Source organism: Lepisma saccharinum, chromosome 1, assembly GCF_977018435.1.
Source record: "Lepisma saccharinum chromosome 1, izLepSacc3.1, whole genome shotgun sequence".
Lineage (NCBI taxonomy): Eukaryota > Metazoa > Arthropoda > Insecta > Zygentoma > Lepismatidae > Lepisma > Lepisma saccharinum.
Genome location: NC_139229.1, coordinates 157,107,541 through 157,128,332, shown reverse-complemented (window position 1 = coordinate 157,128,332; position 20,792 = coordinate 157,107,541). Strand labels below are relative to the sequence as shown.

At 39.8% G+C, this 20,792-nt stretch overlaps 1 protein-coding gene across 5 annotated transcripts in view; it reads left to right on the top strand.

Annotated features, from left to right (window-relative positions):
• Positions 1-20,792, top strand: part of LOC146002935 (lachesin-like) — a 638,337-nt gene that overhangs the window by 510,956 nt on the left and 106,589 nt on the right. For 4 of the 5 annotated variants that reach the window (XM_083141096.1, XM_083141100.1, XM_083141104.1 and 1 more), the window contains one exon: positions 5,320-5,453. In XM_083141096.1, the coding sequence (XP_082997222.1) occupies positions 5,320-5,453 (134 nt within the window). The remainder of the gene's footprint in view (positions 1-5,319; positions 5,454-20,792) is intronic. The other variant, XM_083141112.1, reaches the window with a different exon arrangement.

The following is a 20,792-nucleotide window of genomic DNA, read 5'->3' as shown; positions in this document are numbered from 1 at the left end:
ACTGACTGACCGCCAGCTGGAATGGCGGTTCACCATGATAGCTATTAATTCCAAAAGAGTTTTGTTTCAGCCATTATGTACAGTCACCGGCAATAAAAATGGAATACCTAGATCCTGATATATTCGCTTCCCTGCTGGGCGTTATGTGTATTACCTAGCTCTACTGTGTAAAGTGGATTTTGATAGCAAATATTCAATGGCAACGTCTACCACGCCGTAGAGTTAGGCAACACACACAACGCCTTGCAGGGAATTGAGTATCAATGCGTTCCACTTTTACTGCCTGTGAGCGTACATCGACCGGGTATTGAACACTTTAGAGTACAAGGTGACGACGTATATACTATGCCATCTGGGAGGCCAATTTCAAAAGATAATAGAAGAAGGTAAACAGGTATTTGTATTTGTTCTGTTGTCATTTAGTGTCGCTCTTTTGGCTAATCGCGACAATGAGGATCAGTGAAAACATGAAATTGGTGAAGGTACAATCACAATTGTCCCTCAGGCCAGTACTGGAACCAAGGCTTCGATGGAGACATTGAACGTCGAACCCTTACTAATGCTCTCGGTCACAGAGTTGACGGATAACACACATACCCCTGTGTGTACCTCAAAGATTTCAAATGGTAAAGCGGGTCGAGTGACACATTTTTTGAGACACCTCGTAATTTCAATCAACTTGTACACAAAACATTTTTAGGTCAATGGTTTCCAACGGACACCAAAAAAGTGTTTCACAGAGCTAGTCTCCAACAATCTAATATTAAACTATTTTCAACACGAGAAACAAATCGTCATCATCATCATCACATGAATCTATCCAATGGGCTATCATTCTACCCACCAGTGGCGGCGATTGGGTTCCAAAACCAGGGGGCAAGGTGCCAAAACTGGGGCAAAGACAGTATATTTCCCTTTGTAGAAAAAAAAATAGCATAGTGTGGGGGCAAAAGTGGCAAAACGTAGGGGGCAACTGCCCCCTCTCCCCCATAATCGTTGCCACTGCTACCCCCATTACCACTATCTGCAGTGTAACAGTGTCTTCTCTATCTCGTGGACCAAGGGTTGGCTTAGCACGGGGGGACTCTCTGGAACTGACTCCATAATGTTTACTATAATTCAGTCCAATCAGCATAGCAGTATGCAAGAGTCGTCGTCGCCCTCCACAGAGATAGGACTAGTTTCAGTTTCACCCATAATGCTAACCTTTTCCTCCAGCGGTGTCATGAGACTAAATTGCTCTCAGGGTTCGGGTGTATGTTGTCAGTTAAAAAAAAAGGTAGCCACGGGCTTGACCAGAGCGATACACAGGATTGACTTTAACATATAAAATTTTATTCAACAACAAAGTTCAGAAAGAAAACTTGGACTAATACAGAGAGGTTTTGAGTTTAAATTAAGGTAACGTAACAGGACTTTAGGCACAGAAATACAACGGATAAACTTAGTCCGTACTTAATATACCTTGATGCATAGGGACCCAACGTTTACATATTAAACCTGTTACTAATCTATCTCCTAAAATAATATTCCTATTAAAGCATAAATTTCTACCTCGCGGTTGGAGGATGGGGGAAGTAAAAGGGAAGCTGATTAGTCACTTCTCTCACCCGAAGGTGGAGTGTGTTCTTGGCAGTGCCAAGTTCACTTCTCTCGTCCTAAGACGGAGCGTAACTTCTCTCATCCGAAGATGGAGCGAGGCTATCTGTCACCCGAAAGTGGAGCGGATTCTCTGACTAGTGGACAAAGTCCAACCTCTTATCTCTCGTCCGGAGACGGAGCTCAGCTTCTCTCATCCCAAAATGGAGCCCTTACTACTCTTGGTCTCACGCTGGCTATGGCGGAGTGAGTCTCCTTTGAGGTGCTTGGTCTCTCACCGGAGCGGAGTGCACCTCCTCTCGCCCGAAAGCGCAGTCCTTCTTCCTTTTTGGTGCTTGCACTCTCGCAGAAGCGGAGCATACCTTCTCTCTCCCGAAGGCGGACCGGAATTAAATTTTCAGCCAGGCTTTCGCCTATATATAGGGTCTGCGATGCTAGCGAATACGGCTGGAGAAGAAATAAACTAATAAAAGTATATTCTTAAAGTAAGTTTTCCAAAATAGAGGTGGAACTAATTTTCTTAAATTTAAACAATTCACAATTTCTTATATTCTTAGAAAGGTCATAAAAATAGAAGTGCAACTCGTTTAATTTGTGACGAAACGGGTTCGTTACAGCAGGAACCTCACCACTAGAGTACCACGTACGTTCAAAATAGCACAGTTCGCCTCGTTTCGTAATGTGACGTTGTTTGTGCAATTTATCATCTGTGTCGAAACTATTTGCTTGTTATGAAGTTGCAGACATCCTGCGTAACATCCCCAACCCCCAAGAGCCAAAAATTTGGAGTCAGTGTGGGGAGAGTAGAATACAGAGAGGTGCATAGACGCGGGCAAGAGGAGACCACTTCCCCGCCCTACAATTTTCAGCTTTGTTAGCATTTACAAGTTAAGGGTATTTTTGTTAACCTCCAGAAACAAAGAAATACAGAGTAATTTTTATGATTTCTCAAATATAGCAGTTAGGAAGAGGACTATATTTTTATGGGATGGAAAACTTTTCGATTCTGCCCCTCCACCCCCTCAAAGGTTGACCCCAAATTATGCTCATAGAAGAGGGAAATTTCGTCTCATCCACTCCAACAGATACGCCCTGCTACACCTAGCTAAATATGTCTGAAGAACAATTTACAGTAATTAGTGCCTAGTAAATTAGTAATATAAGCCAGGTTTTCCTTCACTTGAACAATTGACGGGTCTTGTATCAAAAGCATCCAAGTATACCAATCGTGAATTTGTAGCAAATATGATACGGGATAAATGTTTATCGACCATCCTTAAAAGCGTGAATTTCAAAGACAATCACGACTATTAAGGTACGAGTGTCAAAGTTTGATATGTAAAGCAAAACGAGCGGAATCGGCAATGAAATGCGAATCAAAGTCAAACCAAGCATAATAATAGTATACTTCAGAATTCGCTCCTTTTAATATTCCCATTTATTTATCACGTGGCCGTTATTATAATTAAAGCTCTTGTGTTAACGTGGGCGCCAAGCAAACGAGAAAAAGCAAACTTTGCGATTTCCCCGCAAAATTGTCGGCGAAAAACAATTATTCCCATTGTAATCTGAAAATCATTGGTTTTCTTTTACCCCTTGACAACTGCATTTTCTCTTCCTGGCCAGGGGAAAAGAGAGAAAAAAAGCAAAGGTAACTGCGGTGTTTGACAGGTTCTCCGCCAATTCATTATCCTGGCGTTGCAATTGGAAGTCCGTCCCGTTCGCTCCAATATCTTTGTCCGGCCGCCAGAACAACTCACTCGCCAGGGGGCCTCCTCCCCGCCTTCCCTCCCTCGCGGCCGCGCGTGATGTATGACTGCTGTCAAGATAGGGCCGTCGCGTCACTTGTCAGTCAATACCCAACTGCTCTGCTAATTAATTTTACTCCCGAGCAGGGAATTCGTGTAAACTCACTGATAAAAGATCCGCCTGATTTATGAGGACCAATTTCGAAACAGTCACTCACCGTGTCAGCACTCTATCCAATGGCATAGGGTGCAACCTCAGCGCTCTGAAGGGCCACGCGGAAATTCCTCTGCGAAACCTACAGGACAGGAGCTGAACCATAAATAGTGTAATAAAGTGTGGTCAAATTTTATCAGAAGGAATAATAAAAACAAGCAAGGAATTTGGTCGATATGTTGCTTGTTTTAGCAAGAATTATGTAAAGTATGTTCAAATTTTATCAGAAGAAAAAATTAAACAAGCAAGGAATTTGCCCGAAATGTTGCTTGTTGGGCAAGAATTTTATAAAGTGTGGTCAAATTTTATCAGGTGGAAAAATAAAACAAGGAAGCAATTTGATCGATATGTTGCTTGTTAGGCAAGAATTATAAAAGTGTGGTCAACCTTTATCGGAAGAGAAAAATAAACAAGTATAGAATTTGCCCAAAATGTTGCTTGTTTGGCAAGAATTACATAAACTGTGGTCAAATTTTAGCAGAAGAGAAATAAAAATAAGCAAGGAATTTGGTCGATATGTTGCTTGTTTGGCAAGAATTATATAAAGTGTGGTCAAGTTTTATCACAAGGAAAAAATAAAACATGTAAGGAATTTGGTCGATATGTTGATTGTTTGGCAAGAATTATATAAAGTGCGGTCAAGTTTTATCACAAGGAAAAATAAATCAAGCAAGGAATTTGGTCGATATGTTGATTGTTTGACAAGAATTATACAAAATGTGGTCAATTTGTTTCAGAAGGAAAAATAAAACGAGCAAGAAATTTTATTCGATATATTTATTGTTGGGCAAGAATTATGTGAAGTGTTGTCAAATTTTATCTGAAGAAAAAAACAAGCAAGGAGTTTGTACAAAATGCTGCTTGTTGGCCAAGAATTATTAGAGTTTGGTCAAATTTTATCAGAAGATAAAATAAAACAAGCAAGGAATTTGGCCAAACTTTTGCCTCTTGGGCAAGAATTATTAAGGTGTGGTCAAACTTTATCAGAATAAAAAAATGAAACAAGCAAAGAATTGTACGAATTGTTGTTTTTCGAGCAAGAATTATGTAAAGGGTGGTCAAATTTTATCAGAAGAGAAATAAAGCAAGCAAGGAATTTGGCCGAATTGTTACTTGTTGGATAAGGATTATATAAACTGTGGTCAAATTGTATCATTTTCCGACCCTTTCAACGCAAATTTTCCTCAATGTAGCCCTCAAGCCCCTCATAAATTCAGAATTAAAAACAAATATATGTAAGTCCATTTACAACCTGCATTTTTAACCTTTCTTAAGGTTTTTTTACTCCCCCTTTTTTTATGTTTAAATATGAGGTAAGGGTTTTAGATAAGGGGATCTTCCCAGCATTTATTGAAGGGTGCAAAATGGCCTGATGTGCCGACGCACCCAAATATTTTAATTCAATCAATCCATAAACATGTATGTAAATATGTAAATTGATGGAAGATTTGAGTGAGACTTTGTCAAGGTTAAGACACGAACTCTAAGATCATTCCAAAATGTGACTTGGAGTAACTTTCCAGTTGTGTGCAATCCACCAGTCAACAGTGGCAAGACACCGTCCTCAGTCCAAGGTGATGAGGTCTGGCAAATATCTCGCAAAGATATTTCCAGTCAATAAATAAATATATTATATTATCATTCCGTTATGATCTTAGAATGCATATCCAAAAATTGACAAAGTTTCATATATGATGAAGTTTTTACTGTTGAGGATTTAATCACTACTAATACATTCTCTCTCTCTCTCTCTCGCAGCGTTGGGCTATGAGCCTGATTTCATCTACCCTCTGGAGAACGTGACCATCCCGCAGGGTCGAGACGCCACCTTCACGTGCGTAGTGAACAACCTGGGCGGATACAGGGTAGGTGCCGACCCCTCCCACGGCAGGGTGGGTACAAATATCGCTTATTCTCCTCGCTCTCTCTCTATCTCTGTCTTTTATTCAATCTCTCCACCTCTTGCCTCTGAATGTTGTACCCCCCTCACCTACCGGTAAGAATTAGATGCATCTGAGTAGATGATTGCACATTTTTTCACTCTTCTCTAGCTTTGGCACATTGTATCAGATTTGTACGATTTTAGCTCCGAAAGCAACGACTCCTTGGAGAAACTGGCGTAATTTAGAAATGGCGCTCAAATTGTTCGAAGTTTTGTTGCCGGACGCTAGATGGCAGCATCATGCTTGCTTAGCAAAAATGTACACAACATGTTCAAAATCGTTTTGCTTTGTCCTGCCGAAGTCTGAAATTTAGAGGATATGAATGTACATATTTGGTTTTAATAACAAATCAACATGCGCTTACAAGTATCGCAAACAGCTCGCTGTTGGTTAATTTACCGATATTATTTTCCTATTTCTTTCTTAACCAGTGACCCTTTGCTTTCAAAAACGCATACTGTGAGGATACAAGACAACTGCAAACAATAAATAGTCTACGACCTCAACACTTAGGCAGGCACACGTTATCCTCACCGCACATGCACATTGAATTCGAGCAAACACAAATGGATTTTATTGTTTCCAAAATATAGATACATTACAACTAAGCCATCTTATGTAATGTCAAATTAAGCTGCACAGTGCTGTCACCTTGTTGCTCAAAGAGGAGTAACTATCCAGCGACATATTTTTTACGTGTTTGTGAAGAATTGTTAAGAAAGTGAAAAAAAGTGCGTAAAACTCTACAATCGCTAAGTGCTACGAGGATCACAACTTGGATTTTTTTATGCATACCAGATTGAAGGAGTCACTGCTTTTAGGAGCGAAACTGGTAGCATGATGTGTTGTAATATGCCTGTTTTTTTATGAAGAGTTCCACATAGATACAAACAGACTTTTTTGTAGGTAACCTTTGTAGCGATCACGAAAATTAAATTAACTTATATAAATGCGAAACCAGGCATCCTGTAATGTTCTAACAAAGGATCAAGTATGGATCATTAAACAGAGAATGAGTTGTCGTGACAAAAGAAAGCAGACAACACCCTTTCTGTGTGTTTATTATGTTACTGTCGAAATTCCAGGCTCTTTTTCGAGTAACTTGTTTCCTAAATGTCTTATCACTTGATGATAAGGGCATTTTAGATAAAGGACAATGTCATGTATGCATCATATTTTATTTATTTCTGTGCTTTACAACTTTCGTGGAAGTTAATTTTTTAAATTTAATGTCTAAATTTATTCCAAGCTTCAAATGAAACATATTTCTGCGAATGAAGTTGCTTTGTCTCATGACCGTGTTTGATCCTTTGATAAATAAAATAATTGCCAAACGTTTGTTAATTTTTAAGTAAAGAAGTCGTTGTAATTTCATGACTGTTTAATTCAGATTAGGAAAAATAATAATTGTACCATTCACAAAATAGTGAAAAATATATCCGTAATGAATAGTCCATTACGGTAAAGGCTTTGATCATACAAGAAGTAAATACATTTTTTGAAAACGGTTACAACAGGATGTTGGTGAACGGAAAGCTCAATGTCCACGTCTTCACGTATCTACAACACACGTGTCGTTACGTAACATCTCGCGTGCCGTGTAAGGGGCTGGTGTTTTAAAAGACACCGAAATGTCTAACTCTCTTCCACGTAGTGTACAATGTACTATAATTAGCAGACTAACAAGGTTCTGGCGTGTGGACTCACAGCCAGAACACTATAATCCTCTGTGAGTTTTGTGCGTCCTCTCCATGTGTGTTTGTTATTGTCCTTTCATAAAGTTCATCATAATAGCATCCATTCTCATTTTCGCAATTAGCCAAAAGTGGCAGAAAAGCGAAGTGAAATAAACTAAATCAAGTAACGTACTGTGTCAAGCACCTTGTCATGATGACGGCCATGATCTGTAATATACGCGACAGCTACATACCGCAGAGCTGTGAGATCATACAGATGATAGGAGTTCAGCAATGAACACTGTTGTATCGTCACTTCTGGGCGTTGTACAGTCACGAGCACTTCTGATATGTAACAACCTCCATTGATTTTCAATTAGATCATTGCAGCCCAGAAGTGTCCATGATTGTACATCCTTTCGTTGTATACAGTCCGGTACATTGCAGTGTCATCCAGGTTATCTAACTTGAAGGTTACATGGATAATGGCATCTTCCTTTTGATATTGTTTCCACAACCTCGGAGGTAATGAGCGTATTATGGTTTTTATTTGTAACCAATTTACTTGCAGAATGACAAGTCGAAAATGTCTTTCATCTGCTTCTTACAACACTATGAGGACGTTTTTGCAAAGAAATTTGCCTTTATTTTGGCAAACATGCTTTTTCTTTTCTAGCTTTAAATTCTCAACGACAACTTGGCATACAAGAATCACAATAGACAATAGTGCCTTTTCCTAAACAACTAGAGCCATCTACATTAACACTTTGTTAATTACAGCTAATAGGTCGAACGATTTTGAAATGAATTCAAACAAAGGGAAATGAAAAGTAGTGAAAGCTTTCTATTGGCGGATGTTAAAGCCAGTTTTGTTCTTCCAAAGTTTTATGTCGCTTTATTCAAAAAAAGGATAAGAAGAATATGGAGGTATAGAAAGACGTCGCATTAGCGGAATTAACCCCGTCCCTGGAACCAGGACTTTTCTCTTCGGTTCTCCTTACATTACGAGAGATGTCTCTTGCATCCAGGTGGAGCCCAGATCAGAGATAAGAAGAGTTGGCCGAATATCCATTCATATGGGATCGCATCGACAGGTGGTTGAGTTCAGCATCCACAGAGAGATTTGCGGTAAAGATACAGCATCTCGAAGGAGCAAGATCTGATTAGCATCTCCTGGTTCCCTCAGACATCATAGAGATTGCAGTTGATATTCGTCTTTTCCTTTGGTGCTGCTTCTTCTGGTAGCGAGAACTTGCTAAACTTTGATCCGGCTGTGATGATTTAGGTAAAGGGACTGAACAACGTTACAAGGTTACCTTTAGATATGCTCATTGCTAAAGACCGCAAGATGTTTGATATCTTCCGCAGGATCTTTCTGAAACTCTTTCCTTGGCGGTCTTAAGTTCAAAGTGTCTTGTTTTGACCGAAGTTCTTATGCATTTTCGAGTTTTATGTGTAGATAAAGGGTCATGCGTTCTGAAGCGTCAGTGTCTGGAAATTTACCCAGAAGTTCTATCAGTTTTCTGAACGTTATCTTCTTTTCATACTTGAAAGCTTCTTTAGTTGTAAAGGTTCAATACTTGAGGGAAATATTTCCTTGTTCGCGAACCAGCATTTTTTAAACTTGCAGACATTTCTTAGCCTAGATTCTGCCTGTGGAATCTGCTGCTTGAACTCTCTCTGTATGGGCTTTTGTCGTAAAATACGTAGTCTATATCTAGAAGTACACTTATGCTTCCTCGCTGACCGAACTCATTGATTTTTAGACTCAAGATCACAAGATTCCGTGTTCTAGTTCTTGCATGAGTGTTTCTTTGTAAGTGTTCCTTCGTATATTGAATATGGTTTTCACCCTCAAAGCCAAAGTTTGTTGCAAGTCTACTCTGCGCTCAGACAGGATAATCGTGTCGGGATCTACCGTTTAAATTTAGGATCCCACTGTGCAATATGCCTTCACGGGGGCGTAACCTCTTGGTTAAAGGGAACTGCGTCATCGGGAGGACACCGTAGCCAGTATTATCCTAAAGAGGCAAAAAGGAAAGGTAAACCATATATATTACGTATAATACAAAATAATATTCAGATTTGAAGCAGCTTACGACTGGCACAATCTTTTTTCTGAAATTTAAAGTTTTATTACCGACCCATTCTTTACGTAATTTATAAAATCTTTACATATAAGTTACCAGCAGATGGTGATAATCATGATATTCAGGAATAGTTGCTTTGATTGGCAGTAACGAGTTTGAGTTATTGTTTTAAGTCCACTTTTTGCACAGAATGGCTAATCTTCTACAGTTTAAAATGGGATCCGAACCATTATATGTCTCCACCGAGTATTGAACCCAAGACCCTTTGATTACAAATCGAAGACGTTACAACAACGCCATCGGGGAGACGATTGCGAGAAATCGTCGTAATTTCTCGATATCAGTCCTTAATAGATGTGTTATCGGCACCATACTCCTTCCGCTTGTATTTCTTGGTCTGATAGAAGTATTTGATATAAAAGATATGAGGGCTATGTCCGCGCTTATTTTCTGTGTCTAAAATCGTTAATGGAACACCTAACACTGTGTCATATGAAACTACATCTTATCCAATAGCAATGAAAGTTGGTTGTAGTAGTTTGCCACCAAAACGGCATCATCCATATTAAGTCAGGAATATACATGATTACATAACATAGAAGGATATAACTTCCTATAGAAAGCAAGTAACTTAGTTATGGGAGAGGTATTGTTCCCTTACCCAAATATAACAGCAAGTCCTCTCAAAAGCATAATGTTAATGAAGTTGGCTTGTTATCGAGAGGGGCTGGTGCGATCCAGGTCAGGTTTGTATCCTGATGTAAACTGGAATTCCAACCTATCTGTGCATGAAGTGAACTAAAATTTACAATATTTCAACCATACTTACTTTTTACGTCGACTGTACCTTCTTTAAAGTACGTTAGCAGCAGCCACTTAAAGACATTCCCATGTAAAGGAGGGGAAGGGGGAGGGGAGTGAAACTCAGTTATCCCTGCCCGTTAGTCCCTCTCCGCCATTGAAATGGAAAAAACTGGAAAGTTTCCTTTCACTCCAATCCAGAATTAACATGATAATCGAACTTATTAGGTTATTTTCCATAAGTTAATTACCCTCATTTTTTCCTCCGCGGAGGGGGGAGAGGGAGAGAAGGGTTGTTTTCTGTTTACCTATTTCCCACGAATCCCCCCACTCCTCGGAGGGGAAGGGGGTGGACGTGGATTTGCATCTCTATTGGCTCGGAGGCAAGGTGAGACGGACCATGCAGATGGTGCTGCCATCTCTCCGTCTCATTCGAAGTCGTTTTAATTCCCGCTCGTGCACAAAGGGTTTTCGAGAGGTGTTATCATTGTATAGGGTCCTCACTGACATCCCATGGGAATGGAAAGGTTCCCCCCGGCCCCCTCCGATGTCGAAACCAGATCTAGTCGAGGAGAGCTCGTCTTTCATATGCAAACGCGGTCCGAAATGCCAGGAAGAGGGAAGCACAAGAGACCCCCGCAAAGTAGTACACAAAGGTGCGTTACGGGTTGTCTAAACGTTCAGGATACTGGCTACTTTACATTGTAGTCAGGCCTAAATGGATGGACAAATCCTCGCAAAGTTAAAAAATATCGCTGGACAGTGTGTCCAACTGCTAAAGTATAATATTTTTGGTTGTTTATTCAAAGTAAAGACAGTTTTATCGTCGAAATCCGACTATATTTCAGAGCGGGAAAATGCAACTGAAAAATAAAATGAAGTTTTTAATTATTTCTCCAATTTGGATGAAATTTCGGTTAAAAGCATCTTCACGCTGAAAAGAAAAGGGAATTAGGAGTTGTTTTAATTGTTATGTACGGGTCAATTTTTACTAGGTGTCGTGTATTTGATTCTGGTGTCGTATGTTGAGCAAGTTAACTAATTCATCCGTCAACATACACTATCTCACACACTGCACCCTATGGAGGTTAGTCCTGACCAGTGTGGTATTTGTCAATTGATGTGTGAGTGTGTGTGCATTACACACGAACTTACTAAATTCAGTTCACTTCCTTAATTTCTTACGATAAAAAGGAAAGATATTTTCGATATTTTTCTTGTTAATCCATTAACCTTCTTAACTCGTTTCTCACTACAGTTAGGTCTTCCAACTTTGAAACTGGTTTGCAATTTACATATAACTGCATTCAATGAATAAGAAAATGAAGGAATTTGAATTACATTCGCTGTATGTATCCAGTGCACATGAGCATGAAATTTACATAATTGAAGGGACGTGGGGAAAACCCAGGTAAGTTAATTTTCTGTCATAAGCGAGTGTCATTTCCTGTTGATGCTGTGCTGAGCTCTACAACATGTTTTCTTTCGTTTCATACATTTGACACTTCCATTCATCATATCCTAAGTTTTTGCACCTTCTCATTTACATGTTCAGTTATGTTTTGCAAATAAAAGGTCATTGTTCTGGAATTTGACGAGTTGACTTACCTGTTTTTTTTTCTTCTTGACCCTTTCATTATAGAGAATTATTCACAAAAGTAAAAGAATGAATGAAGTTAAATAGAAAATTAATACTTCGAAAGGGTAAATTGTACACCCACCAAAAAGTACATCCAAGCCTAATATTTGAAATAAGAATGTGGGAAGCAAGTTACCAGATGAGAGAACCTCCTTCTCCCACTTGAAATACCACCTTGCCCGTGTCTATCTAGCCAGCTATAAATGTGGATACTTTTAACCGAAAGCCAAAAAGTTTTATTGTGAAGACATTCATATTCAATCCCTGAACACGTCGCACGTAGTAATTTTTAGCGTTCCATTTATTCCTTTACAACAGATCTGCATGGAACATGGACCTCGTGGAAGCGTTCTCAACGTTCTTGATCACTTACTTTCACTTGAGATCAGTGGCGGTGATGAGGGGTAAAACTGGTCCCCCACTTTTCGCAACTTTTGCCCCTGCAGTATGCTAAACCGTATCTACAAAGGGAAATATACTGTCTTTGCCCCCCCCCCCCCGGTTTTGGAACTCAATCGCCGCCGCTGCTTGAGATCTTCTATGTAACCACTGTATTCACAACAAACGATTGAAACCCCATTTCGATGTTTGATCAACTATGAAAACCAGCTCAGCACATCCAGAGAATGAGTATCCATTCTTTGCAGCTGGCATTATACCCAAGAGTCCTGCACCGTTGTTGTGCGGTCTAAGGTTGATTGATTAATTTATTTCGTGTTTTAAGTCCACTTTATGCATTGTATGGCTAATCGGGGCTGGACCTGCAGCTTAAAGTGAGATCCGAACCACTATGTTTCTCCACCGGGTATCGAACCCGGCAACCCTTGATTACAAGGCAACAACCCTACCACTGCAACATCGGGAAGGCATGTGCGGTCTAAGGCATCAAGCTTTGGGCTGGGGTACGGGACATAAGCTGGTTCGAGTCTCCTGGGGGGAAGCGTAGCAACTTTCCTCCCAAAATGTCGTCCAGTGTATGGCCACCATCGTGAGGAAATTTGAGAATTACATGGCCTCCCCTATGGCGCAGTGGTGCGTCGTCACCTTGTAATCAAGGGGTCCCGTGTTCGATACCCCGTGGAGGCACTTGGCACAGTGGTTCGGATCCCGCTTTAAACTGTAGGTCCAGTCCCGATTAGCCTTACTGTGCATAAAGTGGACTTAAAACACCAAATCAATAACAATAAAAGAAAATTGGGAATTACGAATGAATAGCGTAACCCGCAAATAACGACAGTAGAGATTAAATGCTTCCATAGAGCAGTTGGTAAAACAAGATGAGTTAGAGTACGAAATGAAGGAATCAGAGAAGAATTAAATCAGAAGCCAATAAAGGAGAAACTGATACAAAGACTATTAAAATGGTTAGGTCATGTGGTAAGAATGGACGAAGATAGAAAAGCAAAACGATGAAAGTTAGAACAGAGGGAAGGAAAACAAGAGATAAACCTAGGAAGACATTCAAAGAAGAAATTGGAATAAGAGAAATGAAGAGGATGGCAAAGAAACGGGAGAGATGGACGGAGTGTATAGAGGCAACCCTGGCGCTATAAGGCAAATGAGGGAAAGATGATGAAGAAGAAGAATAAAAATACTGCTGATGCCTTTCCGAAAACACATACATTCACGCATATACCGCTTATCAAAATTCATGAAAATTCTGTCTGCGAAAACCGCTCCTCAAATATTTTCCTGGGCATCCCTTTGGAGAGATCTTCCTTGACTTGTCTCAGAATCTTCAGCGACATCTGTCCATTCTTGATCAATGGATACATAATGGCGCGTCAAGCACTGAGAACTAGTGAAGAAGAAGTATTGCTTAATGGAAAACAAATATCGAGTATTGATTTAAATTCAACTTTATTTGTCGCGGTTGGCAACTCTGGGGGTTAGGAAAACCGCCGATGTCAGGGCGAGAGGAAAAGGCCAAACAGCAAACAGAAGTTTGATTAGAATCTTGTCTAATCTAATCAGTCAAGTGGGTATCTAATAGCAGCGGAGGGCTGCTGTGAGGAAGCGGGATGGGTGTTTTGGAAGAAGGGGGAGGAGGGACAAAGCAAATTCCAGCGCCTCTCGAAAGGCGATGCTTTTTGGCGGCAGTTAAACTTTCTCCCTAGGAAAATGCAATTAACTCCAAGGCTGCAGTGTCAACGAACCCCCGAGGAACCAAGTCCAAATAAATAGACGCGGCTCGCCTCTGGGGAGACGGCACCGAAGCACATACATTTGCATTCCGGATAAGAGGCAGCTGCAGCGGATGAATTTAATTCGCTGCCCATTGCATGGACTCTAGAAGCGTTTGACACTCACTTAACTGTCCACAGATCGTTTAATTCCAACCGGATACCTGCTGCGAATGGGTAAAAGGAGCGATACTTCTAGGTGTACAGTCACCTGCAATAAAAATGAGACACCTTGATCCTCAAATACTCGATTCCCTGGAAGGCGTTGTGTGTGTTGCCTAACTCTACGGCGGTGATAAGTGTTGCCATTGAACATTTGCTATTGAAATCCACTTATCGCCTGAGAGTTAGGCAACACACGTAACGCCTTGCAGGGAAGAAGTATTTCAGGATCTAGGTGTCCCATTTTTTATTGCAGGTGACTGTACCTGTACCCGGAACCGAGAATCGAGTACCTGGAACAGGAACCTAGAATTGGGTACCGGATTCAGAACCAGAATCAGATACCTGAATCCAGATCAGAATATTGGATACCTGGATTCAGAACTGAGAATAGGTACTTTGATCTGGAACGGAGAATCGGATACCCGAGACTTGTATTTCAGGATCCATAGTTGGCTATCCCTGCGAACCGTTCATATTCACTTGTTAGTCGCCAGAAAGAAGTGTTTATAAAGTTAGCAAAGTCGTTGATTCAAAGCAAAAAACTAGACATAACAAGAAATAATAATAATAATAATAATAATAATAATAAGTGCTCCCCTGTTAATTGAACCACGTCATGAAGGCGTGTAGGGGGTGTGGAGTTAGGGTGCCACACTTTCTTGATCTCGGCCGAAGGTCAGGGTGATGTGATCAGCACCACGCCCTGCCTTTACCCCCGAGAGTTTCCTCCCGTTACACTCACTAATAATAATAATAATAATCAAATAACTATTAGTATAAACTTACAAAAACGATTACTCATAGTGCTGATTTATTAACATAATATTGTGAAAACTCATCTACTAGATACACCCTGCCGGTCTTCGTGGCGGAGTGGTTACATAGCTCTACTACGCCCGTGGTCCCGGGTTCGAATCCCCACTTTGGCATGGGTGTTTGTGAGTGTCCATTCATCAATTTCATCATATAATCACTCATTCCCATCTTCGCAATTAGCCAAAAGTGGCAGAAAAGCGAAATAAAATACATCAAATAAAATCGATACCCTCTGAAATGTATAGTAATTCTGTTTTGTTATTAACTTTACACATAACTTCAAGAGAAATCGAGACAATAAAAAGAGGACAACAAATGTATTCTGGATCTATTTGGATTAGAGAGAGAGAGTGAGCAAAAAACGAAGGATACGTTTAAGAAAAGATGAATGAATGAAAGAAAAATAAGTAAATGGTAGTTGAAGACATGGATAAGAATGAAGCAGAGAGAATATGAAACCGAGAGAAATGTACGACAAGGAACAAATAAAGGAAAATGGAGTAAAAAGTATTGAAGGTAAGTAAAAAAAGCAGAAAGAGGTTAGCAAGGACGAAAATCTGAATTAATAGAAGAAAAATGAAAAACAAGCTAAAATAGAAATAAGTGGAACAATTCACTCATGCCGTAGATTCGTATCAATCCATAGGATTGTATGTTTATTTTATTAAGTCTCTCTGAACGCTTCATGTTGACCAAAGCGTGCTTCCACTATCGACCTCCTGTCTTGCTGACCTCCTCTCTCTACCAACTCAATTCCCAAAGTCCAGTCACTTCCCAGCTTGTCTCACCTCTATATTCCCTGGCCATCGAGCTCTTCCTCGATGCCGAATCGCCGAATCGTGTTTATTATAATTGCTACCATGCAAACCGCTGACACCAAACCCAGAAGTGTTACCTATTTCCTGAAAGCTCAGGAGGTTTGCATGGCACAACACAACGCATTGTAAACATGCCTAAGAGGCTTGAGACAGCTGAGAAAAACAAGTGAATGCCCTGGTCAACATGAAGCGTTCAGAGAGACTTAATAAAATAAACATACAATCCTATGGATTGATACGGATTAAACAGAAAGGATAAAATACTAATTTTATGTGTTGGATGGAATATCTCTAGGGAGATATGAAAATCGAAAAACTCATATTAATCCTGAGTATTGCAGGAGCAGGAATAGATCAAGAATGGAGCTATTGAACTTGTAAAAAGTATGAAGTTAAGAGAATACAAAACTGAAAAATAATCTGAACGATATTGTAGATAGAAGAGTAGATGTAAAAGTGGGCAAAGTAGTCAGAAAAATCTGAAAAGAAATAAAGACTAAGGAATATGTGTATCATTGGACCATAATGGTCCAATCCAATTTTACATCAAGAAACGGTACTGAACAGAAAGGCGTAACTGAACGAAGAAAGGAATGTCCTCTTTCCTGAGAAACGTGCAAGATTCGCAGGCTTACGCCAAGTCTCTCTCGCCAACAAGAACCACGCCCCAAACAACACATTCGCGTCACAGCACACTTGAGACGAGATGCCTCGCATGTGCTCACGACAGGCGAGTCGGCTCTGTTCGAATTTAATGAGACTCGAAAGGTCGGGCGAGATAAAGCAGGCCACGAGTGGGGAAATGACGGTTTGTTCGGTTACGTCTTCCGAGCTCTTCACGTCCGCGAGGTGAAAGGCTGGTTGTCTACGAGGAAACGAAGATATTTGCGCTGGTATGAAGAGTCGGGGAATTTTGTCTTCAACTCGACGCCTTGCCTTTAGAGTGGCGTCACCCGGCGAGGAAATTAGATGGCGTCTTGTCGAGAGATTTCGCACCCAATGGAGAACCTTTTATTACTGTATATACAGAGTGATTCAGAATTCCTATTACACACTTCTCGGGGTTGTAGAGAGGACTTAGTAGATCAAGTTTTGATAAGGAACCCATGTCCGGAAACGTAACGTTTTGGTACTACACAGATGACAAGATCACATAATTTCACATCTCCCGCTTCACGGTAGGCAACCCACATTGACGGGGGCGACGTCTTCAGTCACCTGATGTCATGTGTGCTGCTTCCAACATCCTCTGTTTACAATCCGTTGTGCTTCGACCTTCACGTCAGTTGCCATGTAGTCGTTGCGGAAGACAGTACAGTATGGTTGAATACACCTTTGCCGAGAACACCGTCATGTTGTTAATTTACGGCGAAGCTGGACGTAATGATAGAGCTGCGCAACGTCTGTACGCAGAGCGTTTTTCGCATCGTATCACTCCATCACATATCATTTTTGCCCGATTAGATAATGATGGAGATGTGAAACTATGTGATCTTGTCATCTGTGTAGTACCAAAACGGTACGTTTTCGGACATGGGTTCTTTATCAAAACTTGATCTACTAAGTCCTCTCTACAACCCCTAGAAGTGTGTAATAGGAATTCTGAATCACCCTGTATACTCGCTCATAGGTTCATCTTTACCTAGCGACGGTATTGGTTTCCAAAGCATTCCACGGGAATGTTTAGAGACACCCGATTCCCAAACACATACTCAAACGCTAAGTCTGTTTTTTTAATAAGTTCATAAACCTGAAAGAAAAATACAAAAGTATAATTTTTAAAGTATACTGTATTTATATATTTTTTAAAAAAATAGGAATATATCTGCAAGCGTAACTGCATATGTCAAAGAAAACAACCTGTTAAAATAATTTTAGACCAGTGACTGCTTGACGCTGGCTGGCGCAGTGTCAAGCTGCAACAATTTACCTCTTAAGTGCTAAGAAATATAACGTGATGCTAGATTCATCCTATATCTGGTCGCTGGCTGAGCTTAGTGCATATTTAGCATTAGAAGTAGAATAATAAGAGCGAGGAATGTCCATCAATTATGGAATCTTCATTGCATATTAGAACCAACAGCCAAGAAAATATACAATTAACGTAGCAACATCTAGTAACAAAACATTAAAATACGATTGTGAACAAGCGTCCTTCGCAAACTGTGAGATCATCTGTTTTTTACAGAAATTAACAATCTGCCATCTGGTATCTTATTAAAGAAACTATGTAATACATAGTACTGGTTTCTTCTCTCACATCGATTGGGTCTGAAAATGCCAACGAGATGTTTGTGAAACACGAGCACTTGTAAAATGAAAGACAGTGCTGTTTACAATAGTAAAAAAATGTTTTCTATTTTCATTTATCTATTACACATTGCATGTCTGTTAAACTGTATCGAGCTTGAAAAACATATAGAAGGAAAAACTTGTCTTTTGTCCTCAAATGTTCACAGGAAAAAGTTCAGAATTTTTATTAATATCTCAACTAGTATCATTATGGTTTAAGTTTCATGATTCATAATATGACAAATTGTACTGTTTTGTATTAAAACTTTTTGAATTTAAATTTAAATTTGAATTGAAAATTTTGGGTGCGTCAGCACTAAGGCTATTTTGCACCCGTCACATTATACGGGGTCCATCCCCTTATCGTTACACACAACAACTCTAACGTTGCATAACTAAAATTTTCTGACTTTCCCTAAAAGCTGAGGCTGTAAAGGAGCACTCAGCACAAATAAGGACAAAACACAGCACAACACAAACAAAATTATACTGGCCATGGGCCAGTCGCCAGAGCCTCGTTAGTCTGCAGTCCAGGGTGTACTACGCGGAAGTGATGTTGACTATTGGGTGCACTACGAGGAAGGAGCACCCCTTACACCCCTGTATTAAAACTTAGGAAAGCAATTAAGCCATGAACAAATATAACAAATCAGATTTGTATGATAGTAGTTGAAATAAAATATGGAAACATATTAAAAAAAAATTAGTATAATTTTGTACCTAAAAGATATATTAAATCTGCCCAAAACTTCATGCAAATGTCTGAGAAATCATGTATCTATCAATTAAAAAATACAAGAAAATTATTGTGTCTTTTTGCTGTTTATATCAGTATATAGAATCCATGCAAACGTAAATCTAACCGCAAAGAGCAAAGCCATTATATCACTACAGACTTGCATATTGCGAGCAGCGTTAAGTAACCCTCTCTATTGGGAAACATTAGCTCTATTTGCGAGGGACGCGTACGGCGCTCTCTACTCAACGGAGTTGTCCACTGTATTTATTAATGATCCCATTATTTTTTCTTCTGAAGTTAATTGAATTTGAAATGAGCGCTTTGTTCTTTTTTACGAATGTCCATGCATGCAGGCGAGAGGGCGAATTCAACAAACACACACACACACACATCCACACACAGGCTCGCTCTACTGTACTGCCATCTGTGTTTAATTAAGCGATAGTTATTAAGTTCTTCTTGATAGCAATTAAATCAATCGAAATTTAGTTTTCGGTTCCGATGTAACGGATCGTTGCGAAAAGCCACCACCGAAACAACAAATTGCGAAGGGAAATAAAATTCCATTCCGTTCTCATTAGAGGAAATAGCTATGTGCGAGTCCATGCCTCTTCTGCATACAAAACTCTGGGAGTGGAACAAAGGAACATCGGAGCCTGCAGAAAAGGTTCTAACGGAAGTTAGAATCAAAAGGTTGTGTTTAGAAGCGCGAAACTAAGTGTGCAAGCCTTGGAGTTCCAACCAAAATACAGAATTAGGGCCATGTTAGTGAACAACCACGAGCACATCTTAAGTACAGTTCCGATGGCAGGAGGGTAATACTGAAGAAGGGAGAAGAAGAAGCAGCAGCACAGAGAAAAAGAGAAACTGAAATAAAGCGAGAGAAATAGTGAGAGAAAAGATGAGGATTAAATATTCAAACGCGATAGAAAGAGAAGGGTAGTAGGAGAAATGATAGAGAGATAATGAATAAAACTGCGAGATTGGGATGAAAGAAACAGTGACAGAGAGAAATGGGAATAAAATAAAGGAAAACATGTGGAGAGAGGCGAAGATTTCCATAGTTCATTTTACAAGTTTGAAGGAGAATTGATATACACCCTGCTCTTTTTAATAGGAGTAGGCCTACGTGTAATGTGACGAACAACAGAAGAAACATGTCCACGCCCGCCCACTGTTCCTTACTGATTGGTCATAGAAGCAGAAAATCACTCTCACATAATCATTCAATGTGGATAGGGCGACAGTCCTTTTCATTTCCTGTATTAAATATAGTACACGACATTTCTCTCAACAGACCTCCTGATTTAAACGCGGCGATGAGGATGTAAGATAAAATGGATGATGGCGCAATCACAATGATAGATCAATGCCTGATCAGTAGGACCCGGGACTTTATGTCCTATAAAACTGTAAAATATGTATGTAATTATGTCATATAAATTAGAAAATATGTCATGAAAAATTACAAATATGTCAGAAAAATGCAGAAATATTCCCAGTAAAGTAAAAAATATGTACAACAGTACTCTCGAATTTCTTCCATACCCGGTAGAGTAGAGTAGGGGCTGTAATGTACCGAATGTTATGTTCACTCAAGGTAGATAGAGATTAGGTAAAGCCATCCGAAGATTGCCGATCTTGCACGAACGCGTGACGTCACCAGAGAGGGAGTGAGCTCGGCTGAAGCAGACGGCTCCTAGCATTTATATGGGAGATTCAGAGAGCGAAAGTATATTATTACTTTTAGGAGGGGGAAAATATTAATTGTCATCCTCCAAGATGGTATTGAGGCATCCTTTTAATGATTAGTAACATAAATGAAAACGCGCTACTTTTAAAAGGGGACAAAGTACATGTGAAAAAATGTATTTTGAAAATCCATATTCCTGAAACTTTCTGACCGATGCGCTACAAAGAAAGTTGAGTGTTCTCCTTTAGAATTTCGTCATTTTACAAATCGTAATATAATTTTAACAAAAACGTGGCATGCTAAAGAAGAATTAAAGAGTTTAAAAAAATAATTGATTAATAGACTTAGTTTATTTTACTTCGCTTATCTGTCACAT